Below are 18239 nucleotides of genomic sequence, written 5' to 3' on the forward strand. Positions count from 1 at the left end.
ACACTCTCTCGTCAACCAGGAAGGGATGAACATAGTGAGAATAAGGCAAAAACAAAAAGGATACCAGTGGAACAACATGCTGAAACTTTAAAAATGTCTTTTAGAAAAAAAAAGGTACTTTTTTCTCTACTAAATAACTTTAGGTTGGTTATAGATGACAAAAATAGTATCAAAGAGGTGTTTCACCCAACTCCTGTGTGAAAAGTGGAAATACAGTCTAATTATTGTCAAAGACTGTTGACGCAACTAAGATACAGCAAAAGCAGGCAGGAGGTTAAATGCAATAAAGCCGTCCACCTCTGGCTGGGGACAGAGGCTGTAAGTGTGCAGGGAGAGAAACTCTCACCTGCACTGGCATCAAACACACAATTTTAACAATGTAGATGAACATCAAGCATGACTAGAGCCACACATGGACTGACAAAATAACAAACACGCACGGCGAGTTGGTGTCCTGCCCTCAATCAGACAGCACAATGAGTGTGTAAGGAGACCTTAATGAAGGAGTCCCCCGAGGCAAAGCCTGATGCCTATGCTGAGGACTTGTACTGTTAGAGCTCATTAAAAGAACATGAGTACCATCAATGACATGATGGGTGTGTGTGTGTGGTGTTCGGTTACAATGCCAGCTTTAGCTATTTGCTGTCATGCAGAACTCATGCGGGCTTTGAACAAACTTAGTGGATGGAAAGCGTGGATTTCTTTGTGTGTCTGTGGCATTTTATCATTGGGAAAGGTCATAGATATGGAATGAGGAGGTATTAAGACATGACTTGTAACCTGGCTGAACGGAACGGGAGAAAGTGTCACATTTAAAACGGAGAAGGGATGAAGGCCAGGAGGACGCAGGGGAATTCTGGGAGGAAAATAATATGAGTGTGATGTATTAAAAGTTTAGAAACGAGTATTTTTTTCAAAAGGGGGCAAAAATGTGGATTATGGCCTAACAGCGCCATCTTGTGGATGAATATTGTAGTGCTTCCAGTTAAAGAAGAGCAGCAAGATCATACAAGTCGGCTTTTTTTAATTTAATTTAATTTAACCTGCAAAGAAGGATGGAATGATGAGCTAAGTACAGGGAAGAAAGATCAAAAACTACAGGTCCTTCTCAAAATATGCTAATATTTTGAGAAGGACCTGTATGCACGAATGTAGGCTGAGAATCACTCCCCAGTATTCCATTTGGGGTGCAGGATCTTTGAAAAACATTGCGACATTACCGTTGCATACTGCAACAACTATTTCAACGATTAACCCACATTTTCAATGGGTCCTTATCATTTCCATTACAATGTCCCCGGCACTCTTTCCAATCTTCTAAAATCTATATTAGTTGTGAGCATAAAGAAGAGTGGCAGTCCATCTTAGTGATCAAATATGTTATTAGAACATTTCAATGCATTCCACCTGAAATTCTTGCCTTAGAAATATTCCAGGCTACATTATGTAATTGCGATGTTCTATACATCAATATTGTTATGATAATTTGCGATTCCATATGTCCTGCAGCTTCTAATTCCATTGTTATAAATAATATAACTGCGGAGGCTTTTATGCCCTTGAATACTACTGGTCACACTGGGAATCATGCATTTATTTGCAGCACAAAAGTTCAGTTTACCTCTCTTCCCTTGTGGGTGACCAGAGCAGCAAGCGGCTTTGCATAGAAGCGGCTGTAGCTGAATCCCAGACAGCCGTACATACTGTTAGCGGTCAGCTTCAAGGCCTTCTGACGAATGTCATACTGAGGAGAAAAGTAACAGAAAAGAGCTCTGAAACCCTCAACTATCCTCAATTTTAGGCATAAAGAAAAACCTACAGGAAAACTAACAATAATGCACACTGGGTGTGTTACTGGCAAAAAAATTGGTCCTTTCATTACATCCTTGTCTATCTTACAATGCAAAAAACGTTTTTATATTTTAATGCATCTTATAGGAGAGAATAATATTTAACCCAAAAAAAGTAGTACATAACTATGAAGTGAAAGCAAAAACCCTTTTTTATTTAGGTGCATTAGTAAAGGGGGGAGAATACAAATATTTGCCACTATTTTCAGATTTTTATTTGTCAAAAATTGTGACTATTTGTCCTTTTCCATCCGCTTCACTATTATGCACTACTTTAGGATGGTTTATTACATATAATCCAAGTGAAAGTTTAGGGTTGAAATATGACAAATCATGAAAAAAAAAAAAATTCAAGAGAGTGAATACTTTAACTGTTCCAGAAACAGAGTAGAATGATAAAGCAAATCCTCATAGCATTTATTTTTAGAGATTCAGAAAATTGACTTAAAACACATCTTTTCCGGTCTGTTATGGTGTTTACAGACTCACTATCTGGCCACATGTTAATAAATTACCACATAGAAAAAAAAAAGCAATAATCAAATGCTTATATTTAACACCTGAAGCAGAAAAGCACCTCTGAGCTGTGTGTTTCTGCTGTTGTGCATGTGGACAAACCTGCATGTAGAGATCCGGGTTGATGTCTTGCTGTTTCATGAGCTGCTTAACGTGTTTACGCCGTTCAACCAGCTTTCTGATTTCTTTGGGCAGGATTCCCATCTCCAGGTTGGGATCTGGAATCTCTGGAATCTCCGCTGACTCATCATCCTGCTATGAAGGAAAGCGTTTTCTGAGATAATCTGCCTAACGACGTACATCAGATGTGAGTCACCTGAACATCAGTGAAATACACTCACGTCGGTGGCTTTGCGGGAGCTCTGAGCCTGCCTCTGCACAGTGGTGAAGCAGATGTTGAACTCTTGGATGATTGAGGGATACAAGCTGTTGAAGTCGAGCAGCAGCACAAACTTATCGTAGAAACCTGAGTGGAGAAAGGAGATGGGGTTAGAAAACAGGCACAATCCAAGTCGAACGGACATTTCTGGGACCTGAACACTTACCAACTTTAGGATCCAGCACCAGACCTCCAGCGTAGGCCGCCTTCTTCTTCCTCTTACCTTTTCCTGCATCTACATCATCCTCTCTTTCAATCTGAATCAAACAGAAACAAAGAAAAAACATTGTGTTAAAAAAGCCAAAAATTTAAATAACTATTTGTGTATTTGTGTGAATACTCACAGTCTCCAGCTGGGCCTTTTTAAAGGACGGTTTGTCAGGGACGATAAAGTTTTTGTCATGGAAGGCGTGAAGCAACAGGAACTCGTTCCTCTCAGAGCGGCCTCCCATAAGAGTACGAGACTGCAGAGAGGCGGCAGAAAGAAACTCAGAAACTCAGCATCAGAAGCACAAAATAGTAAAATTAGGAGAAAGCAGCCAACACAGAGCCAGTAAACACTTGGATCTGCTTCTAGGCAAGACCCGTGTCTAAAAATATTCATTTTATCGCTTTTTTTCTCTTGTCCAAAAACACTAAACGTGTATATTAATCTCCATGTCTTTCTCAATCCATTAAGTTCATTGACAGAGCAGATCATCCTGGGTGAGCCTTAAGGTAAATCTTTAAACCTTCAAATTACACTTAAGACTAAACTAAAACGTGAACAGACTAAACAAAGTGATTGAGCTGCTAGAGAGGAAATAAAAATCTGCTAATCATCATAATCAGGTCAGTCTAAGGATCTGAAGCGGATTAAATAAATGAATAAACCGTAATAGACAGAAATGCCTTGTTTAAGAAGACAATGAGAGCTAAAAGGAAGAGCGAGTTTAGGAAAGGTATGAAGCTATACTGCTGAAGGTTACCAGGACATTGCCGGCGATGCTGGTGATCTGCAGAGCGAGGGGCAGCACATTCAGCTCACACATGATCTGGAGGATCAGCTTTGCGTCTGTCCACGTCAACTCCAACAGGTACAGCAGGTGAGGAGAATCGCTAACACAAAAACAGGCACATTTTACAACACCTTCATTTCCAGCACAGCATTCGAGCATATTAACAAACACAGCTTTTGGTTTGCTTTTTTAATGATTTTATTGAGAAGAGCTTTGAAAGCCACCTGTAGAGATTTCGGATGTCCTGCTGAGGAACTGTGACCCTCTCCACTTTCAGCACCTGAGCAGCGAGCTCAGTCAGATGATAACTTTTACAGCGAATCAGCTCTTTGGCTGAGATCTCCACGTCGCAAACCAGACGGCCACATGTTGCACTCTTCTCTGCAAAAGCTCCACGGCCCTGCAAACACCAGGATAAAAACATAACAATGAAAGCACCAGATGGAGCATTTATGTGTTTTAAGCTACAGAAACATATTTCTGCTCCTGATTACCCCTAATTTAGGCATATTGGCCCTCCGGAGGCGTCCGATCTTAGACCAGTGGGGGACTTTGCACACATTGATCCTCTGCAGGAGAACTTCTAGGTCGAAACCGAAGATATCATGACCCTGCAGGTAAAAACCAAGTGAAGATTGAAGATGTTTTTCAAATAAAGACAGTGCACCTTGGTTTCCCTAAATTCATCCATTTGGCTCAATGTTACAGCTAAACAGCAGCGACTTTTAGGCGGCAGGGAAACTGAAACAAGCTATTCAAGTCAAGTCTTTAACTAGTGTGGTGCGTTCACTGATCAGGAAAAAAGATCGGACTTTCAGTGACCAACCGGCCGGTCAAGCGTAAAATCCTCCATTTCTAGTCAACCGCAGACTTCTCTGTGGATCTCTAGCTTTAATTTGTACGAGCGACTGTGACTCACCACCAACGCATCAGGGTCAATTTTGTGCATCTTGGCCAGGAAGAAGCCGAGCAGGGTCCGCTCTGAGGTTGCAATCTCCACCTTCCCGTTCTAACAAAGATTGAAGGTCAGACTACCATTTAAATCCAAACAGCAAAAATGTTTTTATTAACATAAATTAAACATGTCAGCTTCCTTGTGCAATCTTTTTTAGGGGAAATTATTTGCACCAGTGCAACAATAAACCTTTTGTTTCATTATTAGTGTCTCTTAAAGAACTTAAAGGGACAGCAAATTAAGCGATTATATCAGTTTTACGCCTATTGTCTTCTTTCCTCTCTTTCTCGTCATTTGTGTCCAGTGTGAACATCTGACGCTATGAAATCTGAAATGACTTCAATTGTTGACTCAACTTTAATCAGGAAGCTAAATTTAAACGAATAAGACTCAAACTGCATGGCTGAAGTGTGGCTGATTTGCGGTGACTCGGATGTGTTGCCATATCAATAAATGAAATACACCAACGGTTCATAAATGTTTTATCATGGCCAAAAACACTGAGACTTCAGAACCACTGTTCTGTTCAGAATCAGAGACACAAACGTTTCCTTAAATCTAAAACTTCATAGCTCTAGAACTAGATGTTTCTGCCACACTAGAATTTGATTCATAACATGGAAAATCGCGATGGTCCCATTCACCAGAAAATGACTTGTTTTTAAATGTATTTTATTCCTTCACTTTTCACGCACTGCAAACACAATTAGGTTCAGGGCTGCAACTAACAGTTATTTTGCTCATCCAATAATCGGTTGACTACTTCTTCAATTAATCGATTAATAATCAGACAGCCAAAAGTAATTTTTAAAAATATAGGAGATTTTTTTTTATAGAATATGAATCAGGTGAAGCTAAAACTATACCAATTTAGGAGTTCTGGATAGAGCATATTTATAGATGAAGAATGGTTTTCATCTGAAATGCTCAATTTATGTATTTATTGTACAGTTTTGGCTTAATTACTGCTCTGAATGGGTTGTTCTCTCAGCGAATCGCAATGTTTTAGAGTTTTTATACTCCACTTAAAGATTATTTCATTACTAAATTACTTGACCATTATGTCAATATATGAAAAAACCGATGAATTGCTTCTATGGAAGAAGCAGTAGAAAATGACTGACTGACCAATGAATTGTTTCAGACCAAAGTAGGTCTGGTTTTCGTTTTTCTTTAAAAACAGGATTTTAGCTTTTTAAAAACATGTTTTTAAGTTTTCTGAAAGTAAGTGTGATATTTATTAACCAATCCCTTTATTTATATCTACGACCCTCTCGTGTTTCCTCCTCTGAAGCGGGTTTGTTGTTGTATTTTTATTTTGAAGCTCTCAATAAAATGATTCTTGTGTTAAAAAAAAACAAAAAATGGTTAATTAGAAATTTGAAGTTTTGAAAAAGACAAAAAATCTTTCTTCACACAAAAAACATCAAAACAAGCTAAGATCTATCTTTATAGGATCCCTCACCTTCCTCCTCACAGCCTCTTTGAAGTCGTAAGGAAAGATGCAGTCAGATGGTTTACTGATAACTGGGGAGAAAAATCACAGTTTGTTTTAAATCTTATCCAAGTTACAGCAAGTGAATAACATATGTTGTATGGCGCAGCAAAAATATTTAACACTGATAACTTACCGCAGAAATGAGTCTGATAGGGAGGCTGAGGAGGAGCTTTCTCCATATGGAAGCTGTAGTGGACAAGAGCGACGAGGGACACGATCTGCAGGAAAATCAAAGCCGCATTAAAAAGTGAAAATCTTCCTTTAGCGTTGAAACATCGAGTCTATCAGTCTATGACTAGAGACAGGCGAAACCACGAAGGTTTTTCAAACTCATTTTAGATAAAAAAAAAAAAAAAAGATTTGGTTACTATTACATAAATGCTTTCCGAGACTCGCATTTAACGTCATTCTAACCTCATTGTGGTGCGTCTTGGGGTTCTGAATAGTCTTGAGGCTGATGGACATGACAGTTAGAGGTGGAGGCGGCAGATCTTTGATCACAGAAACCAAGTCACTTCTCACAGCGAGAGCCTCCACTTTACACCAGCTGACCGGCTGGTTCATCAGCTCTAACAGAGACAAGGTAGAGAAGTTAGAGCTGCAGAAATATTAGGGATGGAAGCTGCTTAGATAAGTGGATCAAAACAAAACAAAGAGATACTGTAGACATCCTTCTTACGCGGTGTCTTGATGTCCAACCAGCAGGGGCCTCTAATCTTCCTACTGAGAAGGAAGTTCTCCAGACTGGAGGTGTTTGTTCCAAAAACATGGGAAAACGTTGTCCCTTTAAGGTCCGCCGGCAATGCAGGAAACTCTGCCTGAAAATTACAATTACCCAAAGATGCAGATAAGTCTGCAGGGTTGGATATTAGGACTTTTGCTCCTGTGTGTGTGTGTGTGTGTGTGTGTGTGTGTGTGTGTGTGTGTGTGTGTGTGTGTGTGTGTGTGCTTACAGAGTATCTCACTTCCAAGTAATCGCACTGACTGGGCACGTCAGGAATTTCAAAAGCATAGTTCTTCTCCACTTTCTGCAACAAGAGAGACAAACCCAACAAGACAAATGGGTATGGGTGCCTATTTTCTGAAAACAATTGTCCTGTAAACAATACTGGCACTGACCTTAGATTTAAACTTCATAATCTTAAACTTCTCAGAGAGCTCGTTGAACTCCTGGTAGACGTCCATCATCCCCACAGGCGTGTCCGACACTTCTCCAGTCTTCAGATTTGTCTTCTGTTCGTTGCAGTAAAAACAGTTCAGATACAAGCAGCCACTTTAATTACACACAGTAGCATGTGTCGACCGTTTCTTCTCCTGAGCTTTAAAAACTTACAAATTCACGAGGAAGGAGGTGCATCGTTCTTTCAATGTTCTTCACGGTAACGCAGCAGCTAACATGAGACTGTGCTGATTCGATCCACACTTTCCCGAACAGATACACGACGCCTAGTTCACAGTTTAAAGTCAAACACGGGTTTTTGCTAAGAAGACGTTCTGTTTATTTTCACTAAAGACGTAAAACTACCATACCTGGTTGGTTGTATGGGTCTTCAAACGCATCCAACCAATAGAAGCGGAAGACCCGTTCTCCATCCATGCCCTCCACTAGGGGGAGCCTACTGGGGTCGACCTGCACCTCTGCAGGAGCTTCACAGACTCCACTCTCCTCTTGTCCCCAGGAGCTTCCAGCTCTGTTGGGCCTAAAAACAAGAAAACATTTTTGAAAAATCTTAATGCATTTCACATTTCCTTCCTTCCTTGCATCAAATACCAGCTCTGATTTATTTCAGTAAGGTGTAAATACAGCAATCTGAAGGGAATGCTAACTTTGTGTAGTATTTCTACCAAACAGAAAAAGAAGAATCAAGGCTTTTAAAACTAAACCCAATTTCTGCATAAATCACTTAAAAAATCTGAACAAAAATGATCAAAGACACAAGACTGAACAAGCATAAGGATCTTCATTAAAGTTATTTTATAAATCAAATGAGATTAAAAATGATCACATGCAGCAAATTAAGGTAACTAAAATATAGAGAAATACACAAAGGTTTGCGGAATCTTTTTAATAAATTTTTAATAATCTATAATTTATATTTATCTTAAAGTATCTTTAGCGGCCTAATGATGACTGGAGATATTATATAAATTTATTATGTGTGTTACAATAAGGCTCGTTTGTCAGATTAAAAGTAACTTTTGAAAACAACCTTAAATGAGGTATTCCACATACTTTTTATCAAGACCACATTTCTGTGTTAAAAATGCTTTTTTAGTTGGTCTGATGTAACTTTATAACCTTAAATCTCATTCTTTCATTAGTTCTAAGCAGAAAATAATCATAATTAACAGAAATAAATGCTTGAAAACAGCAGTCTGTGTGTAATTAACCTATATAACGTCTTTCTCTTAGTGAACAGAGTTCCTGAAATAATTCAAGGACTTGTCTGATTTCGCTGAAGCCAGCAGAAGCACAAATAGCGACAGAAGCTCCTTAAAAGACAACTGTATTTTCTGCAGAGGCGCCTCTGCTGCTTATTTAAGCTGTGAAACAACCAAGACTTGGGGCAGATAATGGAAAGACGAGGGAATACACAAAAACACTGATAGCATTTAATACCAGCCACACTAACAATAGTTAAAAACATCATCTTATTAATCGGCTTTTCAAAACATGTCTGTCTATGTACAAAAATAATCATAAAACTGTTTTACTGCAATAAATAAACACTGCAAAATATTTCCCACACTTATATGTAGCCAAAGTCTGTAGTTAGAGTTGTAATATTAATGCACCTCCTCTATTAACGCTTCTTCTGCTATCAGTTGTCAAATATGGACAGGTTTTATCTGCGTTGCCTGAACTCAAACAAACATCCAAATTCCCTCTAGACAGTTGCTGAGTATTGCTATAAAAGACGGAAGGCTGGAAAAATATTTGAAATACTGTTAATTATTCTTAGTGAGGCTGTTCTGCAGAAACTCCTCGTGGAGCAAATCAAACTAATCCAGAACCGTATCCGCGACAAATCTGAGACATTCCTACTTAATTTAAAATAACTTAAAAAACTTGTTGAAAAGCATTTAACTACAGCAAAGGTCAGAACATGATAAGAAAAGCCCGGGACACGCAGGGGTGTAAACTCACAGGAGAACCGGATCCTGAGGCTCGGCTTTGTGATCCACTTTAATTTCAGCCGCAGCCAACCTTCCTTTAGGTCCGAGCTCGGCATCATTTTTATCTACAGGCTTCTCTTCCTCATGCTCTACCTCCATTGGTTCATCAAAATCCACCCCTTCAAATCCCAGACTGTCGTTCTCTGTTACAAACAGAATCATCGAAGTCAGTTTTGTCTCATTGTCAGGCAGTTAAATAGCACTAAAGCTACGGAAAGCCCATCGAACCTTGCTCTTCTTTCAGCTGCTCCGTCGCTGCGTAATGTTTCTCCACAGAAACCTCAGATGTGGAGGGAGGAGGACGCGCTGATGGCCGGGGAGAGGGGTCCAAAGGCGGAGGTCGGATCACCTTGGCTTTTAACCCCGTAGGTAAGGGCTTCTCCTGCGTCGTCGGGGTGTTTGCAAAATTATTCAACTGTGAGGTTTGAGCTGAGAGATTCTTGTGAGACGTCCACAAACATCTACAGGTCCTTCTCAAATATTAGCATATTGTGATAAAGTTAATTATTTTCCATAATGTCATGATGAAAATTTAACATTCATATATTTTAGATTCATTGCACACTAACTGAAATATTTCAGGTCTTTTATTGTCTTAATACGGATGATTTTGGCATACAGCTCATGAAAACCCAAAATTCCTATCTCACAAAATTAGCATATCATTAAAAGGGTCTCTAAACGAGCTATGAACCTAATCATCTGAATCAACGAGTTAACTCTAAACACCTGCAAAAGATTCCTGAGGCCTTTAAAACTCCCAGCCTGGTTCATCACTCAAAACCCCAATCATGGGTAAGACTGCCGACCTGACTGCTGTCCAGAAGGCCACTATTGACACACTCAAGCAAGAGGGTAAGACACAGAAAGAAATTTCTGAACGAATAGGCTGTTCCCAGAGTGCTGTATCAAGGCACCTCAGTGGGAAGTCTGTGGGAAGGAAAAAGTGTGGCAGAAAACGCTGCACAACGAGAAGAGGTGACCGGACCCTGAGGAAGATTGTGGAGAAGGGCCGATTCCAGACCTTGGGGGACCTGCGGAAGCAGTGGACTGAGTCTGGAGTAGAAACATCCAGAGCCACCGTGCACAGGCGTGTGCAGGAAATGGGCTACAGGTGCCGCATTCCCCAGGTCAAGCCACTTTTGAACCAGAAACAGCGGCAGAAGCGCCTGACCTGGGCTACAGAGAAGCAGCACTGGACTGTTGCTCAGTGGTCCAAAGTACTTTTTTTGGATGAAAGCAAATTCTGCATGTCATTCGGAAATCAAGGTGCCAGAGTCTGGAGGAAGACTGGGGAGAAGGAAATGCCAAATGCCAGAAGTCCAGTGTCAAGTACCCACAGTCAGTGATGGTCTGGGATGCCGTGTCAGCTGCTGGTGTTGGTCCACTGTGTTTTATCAAGGGCAGGATCAATGCAGCTAGCTATCAGGAGATTTTGGAGCACTTCATGCTTCCATCTGCTGAAAAGCTTAATGGAGATGAAGATTTCATTTTTCAGCACGACCTGGCACCTGCTCACAGTGCCAAAACCACTGGTAAATGGTTTACTGACCATGGTATCACTGTGCTCAATTGGCCTGCCAACTCTCCTGACCTGAACCCCATAGAGAATCTGTGGGATATTGTGAAGAGAACGTTGAGAGACTCAAGACCCAACACTCTGGATGAGCTAAAGGCTGCTATCGAAGCATCCTGGGCCTCAATAAGACCTCAGCAGTGCCACAGGCTGATTGCCTCCATGCCACGCCGCATTGAAGCAGTCATTTCTGCCAAAGGATTCCTGACCAAGTATTGAGTGCATAACTGTACATGATTATTTGAAGGTTGACGTTTTTTGTATTAAAAACACTTTTCTTTTATTGGTCGGATGAAATATGCTAATTTTGTGAGATAGGAATTTTGGGTTTTCATGAGCTGTATGCCACAATCATCCGTATTAAGACAATAAAAGACCTGAAATATTTCAGTTAGTGTGCAATGAATCTAAAATATATGAATGTTAAATTTTCATCATGACATTATGGAAAATAATGAACTTTATCACAATATGCTAATATTTTGAGAAGGACCAGTATATGACTATGGGTCAGGATGTGATGGGTTTACCTTTGGCATCTGAGGTTTAATGGAGAAGGGGTTTATGGGTGATCCCACTGGCTTCTTCTTCTTTAGGGTGACCACAGGCGGGGGAGCGAGAACAGACGGTTTCTGGAACAGTAGATGAATACGGTATCAGGGAGGATAAAGGTGCCCCACATTAAGGCTTAGGAACCATGTAGCCCTAACCTATACACACAACATTTAACGCTCTTGTCAGCGAGAAACTGTATGATTAAATGCATCGGCCTGAAGCTTGACTCAAACAAACCTCATTGTGTAGATCCTGTAAGATATCTCCTAACAGGTCATCTTTGGAGAGATCTACGTCTTTCTGTAAGGTAAAGTAAGTTTATTTATATAGTGCTTTTCAGTAACGAGACACTCAAAGCGCTGTACATACAATTACAATACAATCACAAAGAAAATAAACACAGATACAGACACAGAAAAACTCATCAAATGATACTACAATCCCTCTAAGAAATCTAAAAATCTATGAATCCTTCTGAGAAATCTAAAAATCTCTGGTCAATATTACAATGATACAGATAACATTAATAATCCTTTGAGTTTTACTGGTAAGAGCTGGTTCTAAACCAATCTTTCTAAAGAGGTAATTATATCATTAAGTTCTCTATGTAGGGGAAAGCATCTTGTGCAAAGAAAGAATGATCCTTGGGTTCACTGGTATAATGCAGTTGTAGTCCAATAATAACAGTCATTTGCATCCATTGAAATTTAACTAAGCAATCACTGAGTTCCAACTAAGGACGCTGAGTCACTGATGTAAAAACAGATTTTGTTCAAATTTTTAAGAAACTAGTATTATTTTCCTTTCACTGGTAAATCTAAAAATCTATGAAAAGGAGAAGAAATAAAATCCACATTTAGGTAAAAAATAAGGAGCGTGGGAAAGCAACAAACATAAGCAAAGATTTTGCAGGGGCATGGTGGACTCTTGAGGGTGCCAATATTTAAGTATGATTATGTGTGCAAAGAATTAGACTGTCAACACTGACGAAGGTGCCATTGTCCTTGAAAAAGAGATGGAAGTTTTATTAAAAGGCCATACAGTTCAGTTCACGGATGAGGGGGGTTGCTGGGGCAGAGCGTCGTATTTACAGAACATCCAGGAGAAATGTTTTGATAAGAAGCCTGTGAAGGCCGTATTGGGGCGCCTGAATTAGACAAACAATACATGTTTTGGTTCAGGTCAGCTGTGATTTTCCGCCTGCCTTCAAAGTCTTACTGGCATTCTCGATTTCAAATCCAAATAGCCAAATTTCTGATACTTTCAGTAGATCCTGAGAAAACTTTCACCAAGATTAAATCATATCACCTTTGAGTCCGGGAAACGCAGCCAGCCTGCGATTCTGTTCAAGGATCGGGTCCAGCTTGCGATTCTGCTCTCTTAACATATCAGTCTGAGCGCTGAGAGCTCTAAAGATCCCTTCAAACATTGCAGGCAGCTTTGAACAGCTGCCGATGTTTTACAAATCTTTCGATAAGCCAGGTAACCGGCAACTCCAAAAAGAAGAAATCCTGTTATCAGAAATCCAATTATGTACAAATCTTCCATGTCCTCGACTGACATTGTTGTCGGGCACACAATCTTCCACTGCTACCAGGAATCCATTGCTTATCTGGAGAAGAACGTCCTGTCTGGACAAGAGGGTTCCCCTTTACCCTGTCTTCCCGTCGAGAAAATTTGATCGATTGCGTTGAGAGACCAGCTGACCAAATCCATAATGAACATTAGGAGGATATGTGAACAGAGGCTCTAAGAAAAACATAGACAAAAAGCTGAAGCAGGGCAAAAAATGGGGGAGGATCAAGGAGAGAGTGGAATGAGTGTGACCCCACCGAGAGCAGAAGAGGAAGTGTTTTTTTTTTTTTAAACCAACAAGAAAAATGTAAGAAGATCCTGCATTTACTGAATTAAAATAAAACACATCAACTTTTACAGAATAACAACATAAAGGCGAGCCTCTGCAAACCTCTGCAGGCCTCTTGACGTTGCTTTTCATGAAGAGATTCTTAATGGTGTTAGGCTTTGCTACGGCAGATTTCTTCAGAGTTTTCTTTGACTCCCCTCCTTTTGCCCCACCTTTTCCTGCAAGCACAAACAAAATGCTTACGCACACACGCACACCTGTACACCTGGGTTTCTGAATTCTTCTCAAGTGTTTTCAACTCCTTACCTTTTTTCTCTACAACATCGTCGTCTAAATCGTCGTCAAAGATCTCTCGGCCATCTTCAACATATCCTGTGCCATCTGAAAGAAGGGAGGCGTTACTTGGAATAAAAACCCCTTCATCTGCATGTGTTCTTGCAGGGGTTTCACAGAAATAGATCTTACCATCGTCAATAATCCAGTCATCCTCCTGCCTCTCTCGAACCATTTTGGAGTACTGCTCCTCATCCACCTCCTCATACACACTGGTGAGTTCTTCGACCTGCAAAAGATGAACACAAGCTAAACGTTGACTTCCAGAGAAACACAGCACAAACACTTGTCATGTTCCCTTGAAAAGAACTTTACAAATTAAAATCTAATGAGCTCTAAATGTTTTTAAAGTTGAGATTGGGTGTTTTTGATTTTACAGCTTTATCAACAATCTGTATTCTCATGTTTTATGCAGGTATATCTATATAAGTATATCCAAGCGCAATGATGGAAAGTTGAGTGGAAGGAAAAAAGTGTGGCAGAAAAGGTGCACAAGAAGCATTGAAAACCGCAGCCTTTAAGAGGATTGTGAAGCATAGCCTGGTTAAGATTTGGGTGGGGGGATTCACAAAGTGTGAACTGCGGCTGGAGTCATTGCTTTAGGAGCCACCACACATGGCACCAGCTCACTCTGACAAAAGTACCGCTACCTGGTTGTATGAACATTTTAGCACTTGTGCTTTGTGGAGAATCTATTGATTCTGTCTACTGTCAACCGGAAGGTGAAAGACACCAGACCCAACAATGCAGATTAACCGAAGGCCACTATTAAAGCAACCTGGCCCAGAATGGCCAGATGGCCTCCATGCAGTAATGCATCCAGAATAAACCAAGACTGTACTGAGTGCATAAGCTGTGCCGAACAAGGGTACACTCTTAGGTAAACTGATATTTCTAAATTAAAATATTTTACTGGTTTTGTAAAAGGTTCCAATAATACCCTCATGCCATAAATATCACAATTAACAGTAATAAATGCTCAAAGTATTTCACTAAGTGTGTGACTTCAGGAGTCGAATTATTGAAATTAAATAACTTCTTAATCATATTCTAATTCGCTCAGATGTAACTATACATTTTTGCTTACTGCAAAGTGTTATTATTGTAAAATAGTAAAAAGATATATTTAAAATTTCTGTTTAAAAGGATCCAAAACAATAACTTGTATTATTTGTAGAGGATGTGCATTAAGTCTTAAACTGTCACTGGTTGCATAAATTGAATAAAAAGACCTTTAACAAGCATACAAAACAATAAAATATTGTCGTTATCACCTCATATTTGATCTTTTCGCCCTTTTTGGCCTTCTTGAGCTGCTCCAGCGCAGACTTCCTGCCCACCTTCTCCCTCTTCTCTCGTCTGGAGCGAGACATTGCCAGACCACAGGCATCGCCCCTGTCATCTGAGGAGAGGCACGTAAGGTCATGATGCTGCTAAAATACTTTGACTTGGGTTTTTTTAACACGTGGGTTTTACACTGAATACTCCAATTTTAATACATTTACACTAAATTAGCAATACGTCTTACACAGAAGAAGCAAAACAATCTGTCACTCTTTATATGAAGAAAAAAAGTCACAAAAAGATATTTTATTCCTATGTGCATTGTATCAAAGATCAGTTACAACAAAACAAAATGTAGTAGACTGTCAAAAAAAAACATTAACATGATTAATGAAAACTTGATCAGATAGTCATTTTTTATAAAGCACAACATACATCCAGCCACAATCACATATCAATCTTTTTATAGTTATACAAAAGTAACATGCACCCTCTTTTAAATCCATGGTTTACATGTGAGACTAAAATAAAATAATCTGATCTTTCCCAAGTTCCTAAATTCTTCTTATCCAATTTTAAATCAACAAAAACTAATGACGGCTTCAAACAATTTCAAAATGTATCAAAGTAAAAGGAAACGGTGGTGAAAACTAAGTACGCTCATGCTTCAGTACCTTACAGAGCCACCTTTAGCAACAAAAACGTGAACTAGTCATATCTTGAATTAATTTATAAAGTTATCGAAGAATTTGTTTGCACAGTGGCCTCACATCTGACTGCAGAACATTTTGTTAAACGCCGGACATTAGGATTTTCTCAATGACTGCAAGGTGCCTGTGCCACGTCCTACAGCTGCAAAACAAGCCCAAATTATCACTCCTCCACCAACACGTTTGACAGTTGGTATGAGATATTTGTGCTAATATTTTGTGTTTAGGTTTCTCCGAACAAGGTGCTGCGCATCCTGTCCAAGCATCTCTACTCTCAAAAATCCTGCTCTATGTTTCTCAGACATCCAAGCTTGGATGTCTGATAATGATCTCTTACCCAGTAATGATAAAACTGGGATGATGGTGTTTGGACCCCAGGCTAGAAGAGATGCAGTAGCTCAGTCCCGCTCGGTTCTTGGTTTTAACTGCACTCCTAAAGGCAGGAATTTGGGGGTGACCTTTGATTGAGATATTACTTTTTAACATTTTAAGAACATTACCAAAAGATTACTCAATTACTCATTACTCAATCGTCTTCAACTAACAGAAAACACTGCAGCTAGAGTTCTCACTAGATCCCATAAATATCAGCACATCACTCCTGTTCTGTCCTAATTGCATTGGCTACCTGTGGTTTTTAGAATCAATTTCAAAGGTGTTTTTAAATCCCTGAATGGTCTTGCACGAAGGCTCAGATCCTGTAATAAGCTTTTATTTTCCACTCCAAGAGCTCGACCGGAGACAGAGGGAGGAAAGGCTTTCGTGGTCAGGGCTCCCAGTTTGTGGGACGCTCTTCCACTAAATATTAGACATACCTCTTCATTGTGCTCTTTTAAATCATTGGTTAAAATTTACTTCTTTAATAAGGCTTTTAATGTTTGTATTATTATTATTTCATCTTGTTTTTTTATTTATGTATTTTATTTTTTAATTGATTTGCCACACATTGTGTGTTTCTTGTTGTATCATTTATGTTTTTAAATTGATTTTTTTTTTATGTAAAGCACTTTGTAACAGCTGTTTAAAAAGGTGCTACACAAATAAAGTATTATTATTATTATTACTTTGGTTGAGCATTGCAGGGTCTGATCTCAGGATGAATTTGGTAGGACCCCTAAAATGAAGACCGTATTAAACAACTAGTAAATAACCTTTCCCACTTTAGAATGGACTTCAAATTACTTGGAAATACCTTCACAGCCCTAACAGATAGCCACAATTTATACTTTAAGACGCTTACTGTTGTCTTTCCGTATTGGCGTTGTGTTAAAACAGTTGTATCCTCCATATCAGCTAACTTTACAACTTTCAGGTTTTGTAGAGGTCCTCATGCTTTCTAATGATCCGTTAACCAAGTGCATTTGATTAGCAGCGACTGGCTGAACACACTGTGGCCATTCCTTTTGGAAAAGAAATGTGGTGAGGCCGAAACAGACAATGACACAGAGGCAGTGTCCATTTTGTCGGCCAACATTACCTTTTATCGTATCTAAATTGTGCCTTTTCCTCTTCTTATCATGAACAATGCTAAATTCACGAGACAAATCTATATAAAATCTATATAAAATCCATCTAATCAAGTGGGAAAGACACAAACAAGTCTGTTAGCAGGTGTTAAAATAAGCTAGCTGCCGTGTTAGCTAATAATCTCACTTTGAACGCGCACACAAGCAAAAGTCCCCAAACGGAAAACAGGAGGCACAAACTCACCGCCGTCCGGAACATCCATGTCTTTATCTGGGTCTGCAACCGGAGCCATGAGTGCCGTTTTTTGTTTTTTTTTTATTTACCCGGAGAGCTGAATGACAGCAGCACAACAACAGAACAACCCGCGCCAAAGCGCCTTCCCGGGGAAAGTCATATGCAGGAAATGACATCACAGAGCTGTTAGCCAATTACAGTATATGCTGTTTATCATCTGTCCACTAGGGGACAGTGTTGCACAATCTAACGTTCTTGTGTACCATTTAGGTACAGCCCACAACTACACTCAGATTACAGCGTGATTTTATTATGTGCGTTATCTAGAAGTACTTCTCTACCCTGGTGAATTACATTTAATCATTATTTCATATCGGCCTAATAAAAAGATAGTTGTCACAATTAGCAAAAATGTGTCATGTCCCACATCCAACATTTCAACTAATTATTTTAACATGTTTTAATGATAAAACAGAAAGACTGGCTGATCATGACAGCAACCGTCAAAGTGGGCAAAATAGAGTTTGGAGAAAAAGAGTTTAGTATGCCGTCTAAAGAATCATTTAAGAAAGCATAACAGTGATTTGACAGAGATATTACTCTTGTAGCTATTTTATTTCATTTTTATTTATTTAATAAAAAAGAACTATTTTTAGGGGAATAAATATTCTTGTTCTTTTTTAATAGACCCAATTCATAAGATAATTTTAGGCCATTGTTCCCCATTTTTTAGTGTTCTGGGCCACTGTACCTCAATGATACCTGTCTCCATAGAAACCAGGCGGTTCGGTGAAGGGCACAATAGATTCCTGTCCCAGACTTGGGCCACAGAGGAGCTACAGT

At 39.5% G+C, this 18239-nt stretch overlaps 1 protein-coding gene across 4 annotated transcripts in view; it reads right to left on the reverse strand.

Annotated features, from left to right (window-relative positions):
* pola1 (polymerase (DNA directed), alpha 1) overlaps nucleotides 1-17556 on the reverse strand; it is a 71679-nt gene extending 54123 nt beyond the window's left edge. For 2 of the 4 annotated variants that reach the window (XM_047349939.1, XM_047349941.1), the window contains exons 1-26: nucleotides 17406-17556; nucleotides 14976-15103; nucleotides 13834-13930; nucleotides 13675-13749; nucleotides 13471-13586; nucleotides 11742-11804; nucleotides 11480-11581; nucleotides 9602-9755; nucleotides 9345-9516; nucleotides 7727-7896; nucleotides 7530-7642; nucleotides 7316-7429; nucleotides 7150-7224; nucleotides 6876-7014; nucleotides 6611-6765; nucleotides 6330-6414; nucleotides 6164-6225; nucleotides 4663-4752; nucleotides 4238-4354; nucleotides 3968-4143; nucleotides 3714-3843; nucleotides 3090-3209; nucleotides 2912-3002; nucleotides 2708-2832; nucleotides 2469-2621; nucleotides 1622-1744 (exon numbers count right to left, since the gene is read on the reverse strand). In XM_047349939.1, the coding sequence (XP_047205895.1) occupies nucleotides 1622-1744; nucleotides 2469-2621; nucleotides 2708-2832; nucleotides 2912-3002; nucleotides 3090-3209; nucleotides 3714-3843; nucleotides 3968-4143; nucleotides 4238-4354; nucleotides 4663-4752; nucleotides 6164-6225; nucleotides 6330-6414; nucleotides 6611-6765; nucleotides 6876-7014; nucleotides 7150-7224; nucleotides 7316-7429; nucleotides 7530-7642; nucleotides 7727-7896; nucleotides 9345-9516; nucleotides 9602-9755; nucleotides 11480-11581; nucleotides 11742-11804; nucleotides 13471-13586; nucleotides 13675-13749; nucleotides 13834-13930; nucleotides 14976-15103; nucleotides 17406-17454 (2994 nt within the window). In that variant the 5' untranslated portion in view covers nucleotides 17455-17556. Of the gene's footprint in view, nucleotides 1-1621; nucleotides 1745-2468; nucleotides 2622-2707; nucleotides 2833-2911; nucleotides 3003-3089; nucleotides 3210-3713; nucleotides 3844-3967; nucleotides 4144-4237; nucleotides 4355-4662; nucleotides 4753-6163; nucleotides 6226-6329; nucleotides 6415-6610; nucleotides 6766-6875; nucleotides 7015-7149; nucleotides 7225-7315; nucleotides 7430-7529; nucleotides 7643-7726; nucleotides 7897-9344; nucleotides 9517-9601; nucleotides 9756-11479; nucleotides 11582-11741; nucleotides 11805-13470; nucleotides 13589-13674; nucleotides 13750-13833; nucleotides 13931-14975; nucleotides 15104-17405 lie in introns of those variants that run through there. The other 2 variants (XM_047349940.1, XM_047349942.1) reach the window with 2 other exon arrangements.
* Between the last annotated feature and the right edge of the window lie 683 nt (nucleotides 17557-18239).

The sequence above is a fragment of the Girardinichthys multiradiatus genome, chromosome 21 (assembly GCF_021462225.1).
Source record: "Girardinichthys multiradiatus isolate DD_20200921_A chromosome 21, DD_fGirMul_XY1, whole genome shotgun sequence".
Taxonomy (NCBI): domain Eukaryota; kingdom Metazoa; phylum Chordata; class Actinopteri; order Cyprinodontiformes; family Goodeidae; genus Girardinichthys; species Girardinichthys multiradiatus.